This window comes from Sphaeroforma arctica (assembly GCF_001186125.1).
Source record: "Sphaeroforma arctica JP610 unplaced genomic scaffold supercont1.448, whole genome shotgun sequence".
In the NCBI taxonomy this organism is placed as follows: Eukaryota; class Ichthyosporea; order Ichthyophonida; genus Sphaeroforma; species Sphaeroforma arctica.
In genome coordinates this window covers 42,997-57,996 of record NW_014040110.1, presented here as the reverse complement: position 1 = coordinate 57,996, position 15,000 = coordinate 42,997, and the positions used below count along the sequence as shown (strand labels likewise).

Genomic DNA, 15,000 nt, shown 5'->3' with positions numbered 1-15,000 from the left:
GGGTGTGTCTATTCTGTTCATGTGCTGTGTGTCCCGTATACTCATCTCTGTTAGCACTGCCTGTATCCAAGTTCGCCTGTTGTGTAGTGGGAGGGTTTCAAGTCCTGTTCCCATGGTAACGGTTTTTCGTTGCGGTAAGATTCTTGTTGGCGTGTGTTTGGTGGGTGGTCTTTGTAGTAGGGTGTGTCTATTCTGTTTATGTGCTGTGGGTCCCTTCTTCTCATCGCAGTTGATCGACCATAGCACTGCCTGTCGCAAAACACCTCAAACGCAAGTACACACACAAGCTGTCGTGTCAGTATAATATAGTACCGAACCATGGATTTATCATCCACACAGTTACAGTGTCGTCAGCGTCTGTGCTACATTTGTCTGGATGTATAGTTGTATTTAGGGGTGTACTTTGAGTCGTTAAAAAATCCGTATCCGCCAAATATGATTATTCTCAATTCGTAAACGCCTTGTATACATGTACAGGTCATCTTGGCCCTAGGCGACTACATGCAGGTACAATGCCACGCCTGTATCGGTGGTACGTCAATCGGGGAAGACATACGTAAACTAGATTACGGACAACACGTGGTCAGTGGCACACCCGGACGTGTGTTCGACATGATCAAAAGACGTAATTTACGTACTCGTGCTCTTAAGATGCTGATTCTGGATGAGGCCGATGAGATGCTGAGTATGGGCTTCAGCGAGCAGATCTACGATGTGTACCGATACTTGCCCCCAGCTACACAGGTGTGTGTATATAGTTTAAGTTGCAAGTGTACATATAATCCTGTACATATTCATGTGTATTTTCTTAATCATATGCATGTTTATGTTTATTAATAAATACTTGTATTCCTATGCCTAGCCATTATTACACGAATGTATATATCTAGTCATATTTGTTTGCATGTGCAGTGATAAATTTACGTATGTGTATGTATATAGTCGTGTCTATTCACACGATTGTCCATTCGCATTCTGGGGACTCATTTGTCAGCTGAAGTTTACGCACTGCAAATTTTATAGTCACAAAGATTTGCACGGAAACAACAAACACATGTATATATGTACTATGAACGAAATACCGATCTTTTACTCGCATATGCAATGATAAAGTCACACCCATACCTCTGTATAGTGAACCATGCATATTCACACACATATACATACTTCGTCACACTTCCACACAGGTTTGTATCTTCTCTGCGACCTTACCCCACGACATCTTAGACATGACCAACAAGTTTATGACCGAGCCCATCCGCATTCTGGTCAAGCGTGATGAGTTGACACTCGAGGGCATTAAACAGTTCTTTGTCGCCGTGGAGAAGGAGGAGTGGAAGTTCGATACTCTGTGCGATCTCTACGATACGTTAACTATCACACAGGTATGTGTACACATGTATATATACGATTGTCCCTGAACATGTATTCATGTATATCATTTATATATATATATGTATAGCGAATCCGTGTATTCATGAAACACCCCGTTGTTCAACTTCATTAAATGACATACACTCTGCATATGCCACAGGCCGTTATTTTCTGCAATACAAAGCGAAAGGTTGATTGGCTCACCGAGAAAATGCGCGAGGCTAACTTTACGGTCACAGCGATGCACGGAGACATGCCCCAGAAGGAGCGTGACGCAATTATGGCCGAATTCAGGTATGGTCTCTACGGGGGTGTATACATATAGGGGCTGAGGTTGCATAGAGTTTGTGCACCTGTATTAAGAGTTTGGGTTTACTTACGTATATATATATGTATATGTATGCATGTATGTTTATATATATATAGTTGTGTGTGAGTGTGTGAGTGAAAATTGTACTGGAATTGTGTATCTTCAGCAGAGTGTGGTTGTCTATGGTCAGTATATACCTCTCCAGCCCTAATTGAAGTCCACCGTCTCCTTGCTACCGTTTTCTCTCTTAAAACTGTTCTTTCTTTCCCTTCCACACGCTGTCAATATCAATACACAAAAAACACACAAATCCGCGCATATCCGAATATCACTGACCCCATTCTCGTATCTATTTATAGGTCCGGCGCGTCTCGCGTGCTGATTTCGACTGATGTGTGGGCGCGGGGTATTGATGTGCAGCAGGTGTCTCTGGTCATTAACTACGATCTACCCAACAACCGTGAACTCTACATCCATCGGTACGTGCGTGTGTTGAGACGTTTAGGGGGGTGGGGGTGACATAGGAATTGATGGGGTTGTATTTGTCTATTTATAGTTTGTATATGGATGATTTAACGGCTATTATACGGTTTATAGAATGAATTTGGATGCGATTACAGGTGAGTGGGATTGTTTTTTGTCTATTTATAGCTTGGATATGGATGATTTCAGGGTAATCTCACTATTTATAGAATAAACATGGGTACGATTCTAGGGGAATGAGATTGCATGTGCCTATTTATAGGAGGAGTTTATATATTTAAAGGGTTATCCTTCATTTAAAAAAATGAATATAGATGTCATTACGTTTGTTGAGTTGTAGATTGAACATGAGTCGGATCATAAGAAGGAACATGAGTTTATATTTAGAATTTCTCTCTCTCTGTTTCTAAAATGAATGGGAAGGTATTTTTTTTTTGTCTATTTATAGCATATACTTGAGGGGTGGATAGGGAATGTCTTTCTGTCTATAGCATGGCGGTATATACAAAGGTGAACTTTGCATCCATTAGCGTGACGCCTGCTATCTACATTAAGACCATGCATCTGTCTTTTTATAGACTGACACTCAATTTATCGATTTGCTTCAATCTTATTTTTATATCTAGCCAAAGGTAAATCATAATTTGGCTTTTTTTCAGTTTTTAAAATCCGTGGTATTTGGCCCTCACCGTTTATTTTGGCTTCCTATTTATTTCACAGAATTGGTCGTTCAGGTCGATTCGGGCGCAAGGGTGTGGCCATCAACTTTGTCACCAACGAAGATGTGCACACACTGCGTGATATCGAACAGTACTACAGCACACAGATAGATGAGATGCCTATGAATGGTAGGTGGCAGCAGACACGTGTGTATGTGGGTATATGCATGTATGTGCTTATGTGTGTGTATGCATTTATGTGCTTATGTGTGTATATGCATGTATGTGTGTATGTGTGTATGCATTTATGTGCTTATGTGTGTATATGCATGTATGTGTGTATGCGCTTAAGTGTGTATATGCATGTATGTGTGTATGTGCTTATGTGTGTATGCGCTTAAGTGTGTATGTGTGTATATGCATGTAAGTGCTTATGTGTGTGGGCGTACACGTGTACTTGTATTTGATATGTTCGTATAAATTCGTACCGTACAGCTGTCCTCATTTATTTTAAAATCCGTATATGTACGCATACACGCGTTTATATACAGGTACATTCATGCACTGGTGGTAGCCACCACGCGTGTACCCATATGCATGCATACCTATACATTGCTATGCGTATCTTCGACTCGTTAGTTTATACCAAATCGTTAAACTTCTCAAATCACTCACTGTGTATTGTTTTTATCTCTATCACAGTGGCGGATCTTATCTAAGCCGCCAACCCCCCCCCCCCCCCCATGTCGTACTGGAATGTGCTCCGAGATGTCAGGCAGAGCCAATAGCACGCCCCGCGAGTATTATATAAATAGATTTTTGTAGTCGAAGGGTATCGAAGTATAGTATAGATTGGGAGACGACGACCACGTGTGCGATAAAAAGGTCATATTCCGGGTGGGATAGTGTGGACATATATCGAGTCGGCATTAACGGTTATCTGGGATCTGTGCTATTTATAGATGGGGTGGATCTGTGCTATCTATAGATGGGATGCGTGCTATTGCGCTATATACGAAGATTAAGCTTGGCATTGTACAGGTTTTAAAGATGGCTGCAATGTGCCAACCAACCTGTACTTACACCCACCTGACAGCAGAAGACAGAGACTTGTCTGTATATGTTCATGTGTATCTACTCGCATGCGTATAACCGTATATGCGTATATGCACGTGGATACCTGTACATTACATCATGTGTTCCTACCACCACATAACCAAATACACATACCCAGACACAGACACAGACACACCCTCGGGACACATTTGCAAGCATGCACAACATATCATGCGTGTAGCAGTGCTGAGGTACACCTGCCTACTTGAATCAATAAAGTATATCTAAAACCAACGTCTTGTTGAGTTCCAATGTCTGTTTGCGTACAACGAGTCCATGTATTTGACGTTCATTTAGAGTCCAAGCTATTACCCAAAACCAAGGATCCCAGGACCAAGTATTGGATATGTATGGCAAGAGCAAGGTATGAGGAATTATATACAACTATTCCGGGTGTGTGAAATATATTCGGTATTTCAAGGCCAAGTATTTGATGGGTATAGCACGAGCAAAGTATGAGATATTTTTATTCAACCATTCCATGTGTAAAAGATAGCTTCACGATTATATATTGATATATATTTACGCATAGTTATTGACATATATTGTACCTCGAGATGTCAATACTATATCCTTCAGCGCGCCGCACAGAGTTGGTACGGCAACACTAAAGAAGCGTTTTATAAATAGATACTCGTGTACTGTTATAAATAGCTACGCAAATGTATTCCCCGACCGTCATCTACACCATACATTTGAGTACGTATTCCGTCTCGACTATACAAATACGTGCTCGTGGTCTGCGAATAAAATAATCAACATTTCTGTTTATTGTACACATGTGTACGTATTGATGAATGTTTATGATACAGATGTATTATATGTGTATGTGTGTATATAATTGCATGTGGATGTGCGTATCAAATACATATGAACCCAATACGCATTATAAGTAAACTCGAGCTCCCTCACTGTGCATACGCCGGTTTCTCCATGTTTTCACATACACAAATGCAACGTGTACTAAGTAGTGTGTATGTACACGTACTATGCCATGCATGTGTATATGCACAAGATCGCATACGTAATACCACTGATACTGGTAGAACGCATCCTTTATTGTGTTCGCAAAGTGTGGGCAACTCTGATCCAAACACCTAGGGACCCTGGCTTCCTGACCCCTGACCCACACTTTGCATTCCCCGACCGTCAACTACACCATACATTTGAGTACGTATTCCGTCTCGACTATACAAATACGTGCTCGTGGTCTGCGAATAAAATAATCAACATTTCTGTTTATTGTACACACGTGTACGTATTGATGAATGTTTATGATACAGATGTATTATATGTGTATGTGTGTATATAATTGCATGTGGATGTGCGTATCAAATACATATGAACCCAATACGCATTATAAGTAAACTCGAGCTCCCTCACTGTGCATACGCCAGTTTCTCCATGTTTTCACATACACAAATGCAACGTGTACTAAGTAGTGTGTATGTACACGTACTATGTCATGCATGTGTATATGCACAAGATCGCATACGTAATACCACTGATACTGGTGGAATGCATCCTTTATTGTGTTCGCAAAGTGTGGGCAACTCTGATCCAAACACCTAGGGACCCTGGCTTCCTGACCCCTGACCCACACTTTGCCCGGCAGCAGAATACATTTTCTGCGTTTACTTCGCGCTTCTTTGGTTTCCCTCACCCTTCTCTTGGTGTACGTTATCCGTATTTGTGGTACGTATTTAGTATACGTATTGTGTGTATGTGTAGGATATACATATACTGTATGTTAACATTCACGGATAATACCATTACACGTGTATATATCGCACGCACACTGCATGTAACGTGCACGTGTATATATCAAACGTGCTATAAATAGCACCGTACGTACCTAGCCTCCATACCACCCCACCAGTACGCCCCTGTGATCATGCTATTCGACCAAGAGCGAACACTTGTAGTGCTAAAAATAGCACACATGCCCTGCTATAATTAGCACACGTGTAGTTCTATAAATATATTTTCGCCCGCGTACCGTGACCGTGCTGCGTACTGGGCAGCAGGTATACAGAGCGTTCGTTGCAAGCACTATACACTCCTCCGCTATACGCAACTACCTGTATACACCGGTATATACACAACTATCTTTATGTACCGGTAGAAGCTCTGTATATACCGGTACATACACAACTATCTGTATGTACCGGTATAAGCTGTGTATATACCGGTATGTGCAGCTTATAACGGGACTGCTTCAGTATCCATGGTATACATATATGGACTGACGATGACTGAATGCTATCTGCTTCCTCATACTCCCGCACTCGCCATACTGGGTGCGGCATTGATAGAGCCCTTTCTGTCCATGCCCATACCAGCAAAGGGCAGGATCCCATTCTGCTGGGTGGACTTCGCCTGTGGGTGGGATGGGGTTAGGCATAGTGTTTGTATAGGTGGTTGTGTTGGTATGAGGGCTGGACAGAGTAAGGTGCCTAGACAAGTCATCGACCTGGTACGAGGCTACAGAGATGTCGGTGAGAGGTTATACATACTCAAACACGTGTTTATACATAAGCACACATTTGTTATGTATATACATACAAGTTCTTAATATGTGTATTTATACATATAAATGCTATATTCATCAACATACAAATGCAACATAAAAGCCCATACTTGCATACATACAGATACATGAATATATTGTGTAGATATCTGTGATATGCCCATCAATATACATAAGCGATCTCTGCCTTGCAACAAGTAGGCATATGTATCCAATACTTCCAATATTCACATACAATCAGTTCCGGCTTCCTTGGTGCCTTGATAGGGACCCATTTCTCACCACGCACAGCACTCAGTAGGTAAACAGATGAGGTGCATAGAAAGAAGAACCCGGCATATGTCGTGGCGAGTTCGAAGAAGCATGGGACCGAGACTCTATTTGGTATTTGGATATAAACATGCGTTAGTAGTGTTTACATGTAAACTTGTCGGTATCAGTGTACATTGAAAGGTGTTTCCATTTGTAATCACTTGGATGGCGAATATCCAAGTTCAAATAAACTTGGCATTCAGTATTAAACACAGCCACACAGTCAGGGTATGTCGCTCCCATATACACGTTAAATTTTACAGCAAATATGGCTGCCAAAGACTTCTTGTTTACGAAGCTAGCAATCACTCTGTTTATATGCGAAACCCAGTATTTTGTGCTCTACTTCCGACGTATCGCTATGGTTGTCCTTGTTAAATCTACAGTGGTTGCATGCAAATGTGTACATAACATAGGATGTAAACCAACGGATCAGCCTACAAAAATCTACCGTGCACACTAGCGAAACACACGCACCAGTTGTATATATATATATATATATATATATATATGTATGTATATATATATGTATATATGTATATATGTATATATGTATATATATTATATATATATATATATATATATATATACTCCTCTGAACCTGCACTTACAATAGGTATAGGACAAATCGGAAGTAGTAATTGGATCCGAAAAAGCCCATATTGCTGACCATATTGCTGATTTTGCCCTGAAATCGGCGTGGGAATGTGCGACCGCGCTTCATCTTTCCCCTAGGCCATTCGTATACGTATATAAATGGAGACACCGCCAGACCGTATATACCCGTCCAGAAATTGGGGAAAGACATTGAGAGCACAATTATACCACCGAGCACCAGCACTGTATTGCAATATAGCGCACGGAAAGCGAGGTTCTGTTAGATACAGAATATTTTATTCGATACGGGATGTTTTCTTATATGCATGTTACCGAGTTGCAGGGGCGAGGCAGCTTCCAATCTCATTCGTGAAGAAGCGAAACATATGTCTGCACTAGTATAGAACACGATTGCTTTCGTAGTGAAGGTCCTATCACGCACAAGTTGGCATTTGTTGGGTTTGCACAGCGTTGGGTTAGTCGTGTTTTAGTTATGTACGTATTGGCGTCACGTGCCGTATCGTGCACTCCAAGTATGTACTCGCTTCAAGGGGTCTGCAATGCGCGATCTTGCGTGCAAGTATCTTTCCACTTTCCAGAATATGTGATTGCAAATATTTATTTTTTAGCTTGAATCTACTGAGGTGCAAGTTGTTTCTAAGCTCGTATATATAGGAATCGATATAAGCCTTAAAATCTACAAGCCAACCAGTAGATGTCGTATTTAGCCACAGGTTGGGGTGATTTCGACATGAATGCTATCTTGCTAATGACAATACTTGATATGGAAATGAAATATTGTGCAGATCATAGACGGTATACACTTACTTGCGCAGGAACTCAATGCCATGAAGTTTGCCCAAAGGGACCATTCTGTTGCTTTGCCCATCGTAGGAGATATTAATGTTATGCTGTTGTGTTGGCAGTTGGCTTCAGATCGTGATGATCGACTACCAGATTTATGTAGGGTTTGTGCGAAGGAAAGCCAATACGTATTGACAATGGCAAAATGGCAGGGGTAAAATCGACTACTTGTTTTTTATGTATTGATGGGGGTCTGCATGATATAATAAATAATGTCGACGATATGCAAAGAATATTTATATTTACAATCGGCCGAATAGACGCTAGGCTTGTAAACTTTGGATAAAAACATTACAAAGTTGCTCATTACCCGTTATGAAATCTGTTCTTGTCCCTCTGAAATCAGTGCTTGGATCGTCTTTATACACTTCTACAGCTTCTGCTGTTATTTGTTTTTAAACGTTGGACAGAAAACTTCACACTGCATTATTAATTAAGTTCAACGCACCGCCACGGCGCCACCCAACGAGAGTTACAATTTAAATATATATAAAAGACAGTGATGTTTTTGCTATAATTTACAGAAAACGACCCACAACGACAGCGACCACTTTGCCCTAAACCACGCATCTACAATTAAAAAGAATTAAAAGCAGTAACGTGAAGAACTTGTGAGACAAGCAGGGTACCAGCAGACAGCTACTAGAGAGGACACAAATAAATACATAAACACATCGAGGGAGCAATCAAATTCACGAGCACGGCATCAACCACTGTACCATTAATTTTTGATTCGCACCTTTGTTGACGGGACAAAAAACTCCCAGCAACACTCCATCTCGCCCATAGTCCAGTGGCCACAGCTGTATGTATAAAAATAGAACTACATATAGATGATATACTTTTTAGAAAGTATAATACTATCCTGCAATCCCGCATTTTTGTATATAAAAGATTTCCTTCCTGTGAATCGATTTTTTTATGGAAACTTGTTAGTCGACGAGTTGTCGTCTTGTTGGACTCATACTTCAATCTTTTTTATAAAAACAAATACAACAGTTCTATAACATTGGTCGGCTTTTAAAACAAATACCACGCGTCTCTCGGTTCTCCATAATGGTTTTATTTTTATTTTTATTGAACAGTCACAATAAACAACTCCGAGATATTGACATGATCCTATTGAACAGTTTCATAGTAACGACCAATAGAAACTTTCATATCCGTATCGCATACTCTTAGAATTCTCATAGACCGATAACAGATCAAAATCAATTATCATTGGTGCTTTCTAGTTTTTAGGATTACTATCGATCGCAGAATGAACCAGCAGGCAGCAAATCAACAAGCGATTAATTAGATTTGTTTATTTCGATTTTGATTTGATACTGGCTCTCGCACCGATCTATTTTTTTTGGTTCACTGCTATTTTTATTTCAATAAATCGGGTCTTGGACTCTTGTCTCTTGGACCTCGCGGATTTTCTGTTTTCTGACTTTTCTCTCACCCTTCTTGATGAGACTTGAGACTGGAGACTCCAAACTCAGAGTCTTCGAGTCTTGTGCCGAAATTCAGAGCGACAGAGCCTGAGAGGCTGAGAGCCGGAGACGCTCACATTGCCCAATGTGATCGGCTCGATAATCTATAGTAGTATGTAGAGTTTAAAAAAATCATTTCAAGAAAAGGGCAAGTGATGAATTGTTGCCGCCCACTGAATGCTCCTTCTTGTGTGAAGTGCGAGTTCAGGTTTTCGAAGAACTCTGAAAGAAGGAATTGAAGTTTACACCAGCCAAACTATGTAGGAGACTGTATAAACCTCAAAATTGTGAAACGATCGCATCGGTGACAGATGATTGCAACGTGAACACGCCAAAGACTTCGGACTACGGAAAATAAAACATTTCGAAAGGATTTATCACAATATGGTTGTATGTGCGTTGCTCAGAACCGCAGGTATTAAATATACGTACTTTAGCTTCTTCAAATTTCAGTTCTGTGCATAAAGTGTTTGTCACACTTTCTTGCAACAGTGAATCGACGGTATTAACAAGCTCAATAAATCCACTTATAGTCATAATGATGAAACGTATGGAATCGCTCAAACAAGCTCTGATTAATGATGGGCTCATTTATGGTTTTTTTGCCTTGTGGATGGGTGCAAACATTGGGCTGTTTGTATATACATTCTGGCTGTTCGAGACAGCCGACATCCATGTGTTGATGGTAGCATGTATGGGCTCATCTTTGTCACTCGCCAAAGCATCGGCCGCAACCTTGAATTTAAATTCAGCATTGATCCTGCTACCAGTGTGTCGTAATCTGGTGTCATACCTTCGAGGCGCGGTAATATTCCGTGGCGGACTACTGCGACTTTTAGATAAGAATATCAGTTTCCACAAGTGGTGCGGGTATATGATCATGCTACACTCTATCATTCACACGGTAGCGCATATGTACAATGGTCTCAATTTTCAACGAGCGTCTGAGGACCCCAACTTTGTCCCCTGCACGGACTATTTTGTACCAGGCACACCCATACCATACTACTTCAGCATGCTATACTCAGCTGCAGGCATCACAGGAATGGTTATGTGTATAGTACTCTTCTTGATGATGAACGCATCATTCGAATACCTCCGCAAGACTAACTTTGAGGTGTTCTGGTACACACATCATCTATTCATCGTGTATTACATTGGCATCATTACACACGCACTCTCCGGCCTAGTACAGACAGTTAACCCCGATGGCAGCTTCACGAAGGCTGGTCTCACGGCGTGGCAGTGGGTCATTGGCCCGCTTGTGATTTATGGTATTGAGAGAATTACTCGACTGTTCCGCAGTACACAACGGGTGGTTGTTGCAAAGGTGGTGCAACACCCGTCCAATGTAGTCGAGATACAAATGCTCAAGAAAGGCTTCAAGGCCACCGCCGGACAGTACATCTTCATTCAGGTACCTACTCTATCGTCTTTTGAGTGGCATCCTTTCACACTCACCTCATCGCCCGAGGAGAGTTTCTTCTCAGTGCACATCCGTGTGGCTGGTGACTGGACAACATCCCTAGCTGAGCGCCTGGGCTGTCACTGGGACGCCAAAGGTAACCAGATTGTGAAATCTGGGTACAAAGGGAATCCGTCCAAGATGCCCACATTCAATGTAGACGGTCCGTTCGGTACAGCCACTTCAGGAGACGCGTTCAAGTATTCTACGGCCATCCTGGTGGGTGCTGGAATTGGGGTGACGCCCTTTGCGTCTGTGCTGAAGAGTATCTGGTACCAACAGGCCCAGGGATTGAACATGAAGTTGAGGAAAGTGTACTTTATATGGATTTGCCGTGATCGCCGAAGCTTCGAGTGGTTCCAGGATCTGATCGAGGCCTTGGAGTTGCAGATGGTGTCCCAGGGCATGCAGGCGTTCTTACAGATCGATGTGTACCTGACTGAGAGGATCAAACATGAAGAGATTACAAATATAGTCACGGAGGGAGATGCCAGGTATGTAGTTTTATCATCAGTTGTTATGTTATTGTGCCGAACACTGTATCATTACATGTGAGCGCTGCCGACTACAAATTATCGAGTGATACGATCATACGTCTAAAATAGCGCAAACGCCATCACACTATGTGAATGTCTGATACCAACGATGCACTACTAGGATATTATGGAGATGCGTGTTATAAGCACGCATTCGTTTTATGTTGTGTGATCGGTGTACAAAATTAAGCCAACCGAGACCTCCGGAGGCGTAGCGTACAGCTTTACATCACTGCCATCGTATTATAACAACTCCAGTCCCTGCATTAACAACATCAAATCGACAATCATATGCCGATGGCATGCGTAATACATTGCAAGATAGATTGACATGTAGTTTACCTGGGTGTCCAGAGACTATTCACGCGCTATTGATTTGTATACAACTATTTGTTAAGATTGAGTGAAACCAGCTTGTACATCTGTATATATGAACCAAATTAACATCCTCTTTTTACTAAATACATAGTGAGGACCTTCTCCATGGACAGCACACCAAAACACACTTTGGACGGCCGCACTGGGACAAGATCTTTGCGGAGACAAGTACCAAGCACGCCAACGAACAAGTAGGAGTGTTCTTCTGTGGACCCAAAGTCCTGGGCAAGGTGCTGCACACGAAGTGCAATGAGTACAGTGACAAGATCCAACACGGCGGTGCACGGTATATCTTCAACGAGGAGGTATTCTAAACATGGATAGACTATTTAATCTGACTTAAATATATCATGTACATACAGAGAAAGTGTGGCTGTGGCGTCCAAGTATGGCGTTTGTGGTGCTGATGTAGTACACGGGCGATAATCGGCGAGTGCATACGATAGAAGATCGCCCAAACCCCGTGCAAGTGATCAGTTCCAACGTTTACGCTCTCTAGACGAACTTTCTCTGATACAACACCAGAACGTGAATACGCAGTGGGGACTTCGAAGTGCACTGCTAGTGTATACCCACATACCGTCGCATAATCCACAGTATGCTAATTGATAACGCGGAGGAATAGTATAAGAAGCCCATTTACGCTGGTAGGGAATTGACTTCCTCGGCAACACAAGTAACCGACACGCTATGAGAGCCGAAAGAATCACGAGCATAGTAGCCTACACACACTCCACAGATCAGCCCATGACTACTATAGCAACCTGAGTGAAGCGACTTAGGTGTAGAATACCAAATATAGCAATGTATATTGACCTTCAGCGCCGGTCGTTCACACAAAGCTCAGTGCGAAGCTGCCGGGCATAGACTTGCCACCAGAGAAGAATTATACCCCAGAGAGGGAAGAATCAGATAAATTTCAATCGAATAAAGCACATACTGAATCTCCACCTGTATTCAAAAATTGTAACGCAGTGTCTATAATATATTTACACACAAAAAGGTGTATAACATGCACATATACAAGATAAGGACAGCGTGTTTCTGAATAAAAAAAGAATTTGAACCCCCAGAAAATCGTCGTGCTCCGAATGAATTCATATATATATATAAATATATATTTTACATTTACATATATATATTGTATTTACATATATATATTGTATCAGATTATTGGATTATTGGATTATTATATTCTTATATATTGTTACATTATAATATAATATATATATATATATAATAGCGATGAATTATACCTGAGAGATTGTTTGTACTGGAACAAATCAAATCAAATGGAGAAGCAAAAAAAGATGACAAAGGGACATTTGCACGTTGTACAAGTGCGCGTGGGTTGTATTAGTGCATGTGAACCATCTGATATAGTCTCTGATTCTTGCTGCCTGAAGGTGTTTATATAGCAGGATCGCTTTATTGTTCAATCGATGGTATTGCGAAAGGCGATTCAGAAAATGGTATAAATATAAACGTTGTTCTTGTCTTCTTTCTCTACTACTATGTAGAGAGAGAGAGCGCGAGAGAGAGAGGGTCATAGTGTATGTATCAGCTATTTATTTCTTGTGCGCGAGTCGACCCTTCCAACCCCAATTTAAAAGTAGACGTTGAATTTTTATTCGGTTATGTTCAACGTATACGCAAACTGATATAACGCGTCAATAATGGTTTGTTGAGTCCTGAGAACCCTGGGAATCTATAAATAGAATGTATGCAAAAGTATCTTGGATGGCGTCCAATGGAATCCATTCACCATTTGTTTGCAACAGTAGAATTTTGTATTATTTTGAGGTTGAAGGAAGTTCTTGTTGTTTAGTTCATACGCGAGTATATTCGTGTATATTCATGCAAATTGCACCCGTTGCGTACGCAGACCGACACAAGGATGGGGAATGGTGTGTACTTGCTGTGTACTTCTTATTCCATATACATATCATATATAACCACGCACGTTTCCATACATATTTAATATAAACACACACACCATACAGTTCATGATATCTTAGCATCGCAATTCAATCTCAACCTCACAAGATACCACACACACTGGTCTTCAAGTGTGTGAGTAAGTCATGTCCGATAAACTATGGCAAGCAGTCTTCAACAAAGACATCGGTGCAGTTGAGCGTCTCTGTAAAGAGGGCGTCTCGCTAGATACGCTTAATTGGCACAATCCAGCGATCAAAAATTGGACATGTCTTCACATCGCTGCGTCTACGGGACAAGTAGAGATACTGCGATTGCTGGTCAATGCTGGTGCGGATCTGCATCCGAAGTCCAAGAATGGGTCCAGGCCTTTACATTTTGCCGCGTTGAGTCTTAAGTAAGTGAATTGATATGTTATATGGTTTGTGTAGGTGAAACTATGTTCATATTTATTCAGCAATGTGATTATTTCTTCTGTGTGCATATCCTTGTATATGTGTACATATATGCTTTGTCGAATACACTCTGATATTTCTAGTTGTATATAAAGGTAGCGGCCACAGAATGATACAAGAGTATGTAGAACTATATTCATTATCTAAAAATTGGGTGCTTTATCGTATGATTAATCCAAAATGATTTTGCATGCTTACACTGGATTTGAAAACTCGTGTTCTATTTGTATGCTATGATTACCGCGATCACTGAATACGCATTGTGGATCATCCACATGCAGCATCCATCTAGTATCAAACAAGCAATAGACACTTGTGTACACAAACACACATAACATAATATATATATGTATAAGAATATGTATCTGCATTTGTATACGTCCATGCATGATATATATGTATATATATATATATATATATATATATATATATATATATATATATATATATATATATATATATATATATAGTGTGTGTGTGTGTGTGTGTGTATATATATATACTA

General features: G+C 40.9%; 4 protein-coding genes across 6 annotated transcripts in view; 3 read left to right on the top strand and 1 right to left on the bottom strand.

The window, feature by feature from the left end:
* Positions 1 to 4,176, top strand: part of SARC_06337 (eukaryotic initiation factor 4A-III) — a 6,365-nt gene extending 2,189 nt beyond the window's left edge. The window contains exons 3-8 of the mRNA XM_014299766.1: positions 478 to 744; positions 1,188 to 1,385; positions 1,535 to 1,668; positions 2,044 to 2,163; positions 2,888 to 3,015; positions 3,529 to 4,176. Of these exons, the coding sequence (XP_014155241.1) occupies positions 478 to 744; positions 1,188 to 1,385; positions 1,535 to 1,668; positions 2,044 to 2,163; positions 2,888 to 3,015; positions 3,529 to 3,545 (864 nt within the window). The 3' untranslated portion in view covers positions 3,546 to 4,176. The remainder of the gene's footprint in view (positions 1 to 477; positions 745 to 1,187; positions 1,386 to 1,534; positions 1,669 to 2,043; positions 2,164 to 2,887; positions 3,016 to 3,528) is intronic.
* Positions 4,177 to 5,447: 1,271 nt separating this feature from the next.
* SARC_06336 (hypothetical protein) lies at positions 5,448 to 8,670 on the bottom strand. Its single transcript, XM_014299765.1, has 4 exons — positions 8,210 to 8,670; positions 7,396 to 7,624; positions 6,708 to 6,849; positions 5,448 to 6,321 (listed from the first exon to the last, which is right to left on the bottom strand). Exons 1-4 carry the CDS (start codon positions 8,268 to 8,270, stop codon positions 6,217 to 6,219), a joined length of 537 nt encoding a protein of 178 aa, XP_014155240.1. The 5' UTR covers positions 8,271 to 8,670; the 3' UTR covers positions 5,448 to 6,216.
* A 1,516-nt stretch (positions 8,671 to 10,186) lies between these two features.
* On the top strand, positions 10,187 to 13,050 carry SARC_06335 (hypothetical protein). The gene is made up of 2 exons (XM_014299764.1): positions 10,187 to 11,682; positions 12,194 to 13,050. Exons 1-2 carry the CDS (start codon positions 10,262 to 10,264, stop codon positions 12,414 to 12,416), a joined length of 1,644 nt encoding a protein of 547 aa, XP_014155239.1. The 5' UTR covers positions 10,187 to 10,261; the 3' UTR covers positions 12,417 to 13,050.
* Positions 13,051 to 13,997: 947 nt separating this feature from the next.
* Positions 13,998 to 15,000, top strand: part of SARC_06334 (hypothetical protein) — a gene marked incomplete at both ends in the record, with an annotated part of 18,367 nt that continues 17,364 nt past the window's right edge. For 2 of the 3 annotated variants that reach the window (XM_014299761.1, XM_014299763.1), the window contains one exon: positions 14,187 to 14,437. In XM_014299761.1, coding sequence (XP_014155236.1) covers positions 14,187 to 14,437 — 251 coding nt within the window. Of the gene's footprint in view, positions 14,438 to 15,000 lie in introns of all 3 variants that reach the window. The other variant, XM_014299762.1, reaches the window with a different exon arrangement.